The sequence below is a fragment of the Saprolegnia diclina genome (assembly GCF_000281045.1).
Source record: "Saprolegnia diclina VS20 unplaced genomic scaffold supercont1.2, whole genome shotgun sequence".
Classification (NCBI taxonomy): Eukaryota; Oomycota; class Saprolegniomycetes; order Saprolegniales; family Saprolegniaceae; genus Saprolegnia; species Saprolegnia diclina.
The window spans coordinates 164960-165971 of NW_008246069.1; the positions used below are offsets into that span (position 1 = coordinate 164960).

At 54.9% G+C, this 1012-nt stretch overlaps 1 protein-coding gene across 1 annotated transcript in view; it reads right to left on the bottom strand.

Annotated features, from left to right (window-relative positions):
- Positions 1–822, bottom strand: part of SDRG_00653 (hypothetical protein) — a 6911-nt gene extending 6089 nt beyond the window's left edge. Inside the window, exons 1-3 of the mRNA XM_008606137.1 lie at positions 696–822; positions 460–646; positions 6–410 (exon numbers count right to left, since the gene is read on the bottom strand). Of these exons, the coding sequence (XP_008604359.1) occupies positions 6–410; positions 460–646; positions 696–745 (642 nt within the window). The 5' untranslated portion in view covers positions 746–822. The remainder of the gene's footprint in view (positions 1–5; positions 411–459; positions 647–695) is intronic.
- Between the last annotated feature and the right edge of the window lie 190 nt (positions 823–1012).

Below are 1012 nucleotides of genomic sequence, written 5' to 3' on the forward strand. Positions count from 1 at the left end.
ATCACCATCTCGTTGTAGTCGGCGAACGCGTCGTCTTCTTCGTACGGCGCCCAGAGCGCTTGGGTCTCTTCGTCCGAGAGATCGCTGCGCTTGAGGTTCTTGGTCTCTGGCGTCCGCGCGAGGAAGCGGTAAAAGTTGGCTGAAATATACGGCATTGCGATCTCGAGCGCGTTGCTGACGATCGTCGAGAGGAGGAAGAGCACAAAGAGCTGGACGCGGAGCTCCATGAGACAACTGTCGTGCAAGCACACGTCGCCAACGTACGCCTTGATGTAGGCGATGTAGAAGAAAGCCGCAAACGAGTTGCAGAACTGGAAGAGGAACACCTTGGTGATCAAATGGTTCTCATATTCGACGCTCGTCCGGTGATTCTCCCAGTTGTTGAGTTTTTCCGCCACACGTCGGTAGACCTATAAAAACGTTAAACCATAGAACCATAAATATTGATATCGGTCCGACCATGTTGAGGACGTTGATTTGAATCGAGTTGAGAACGCTGACACCGCCCGACGCCCACAGTGCGTCGGTCGGGTCCGAGAGCTTGGTCGCGCGGTGCTTTAGGTAAAAGAGCCCGCCAAGCGCGACCAGCACCGCGAGGACCATGATGAACACGACGAGGTACGAGACCATGCGCCGACGCCGCGCCCTACACACTTTGTTCTCAGACCAGTTGCGATAGTTTCATAATGACGTACGTGGCAGTGGCCATGTCCCAAATCTGCGGCGAGTTGTCCACGGGATTCATGCGGCGCACTCCCTTGTACTGCGTGCGCGGCGACGTGTCAATGTCGAGCGTCACGTCGACACCCCAAAGCACCGTGTAAATTTCGGATTTGCGCTTCCAAAATTCCGTAAAAAACGTCGACCAGACCACGATAAACCCCGCAAAGAAGATCTTGCCCGCAGCGACGTCCGCAATATCGCACGTGTCCAGAACGTAGATGATGATGCCAATCACCGCCGGCAAGAGGAGGCTCTTGGTGTAAAACTCGAGCCACGCAAAGTAGAGCGC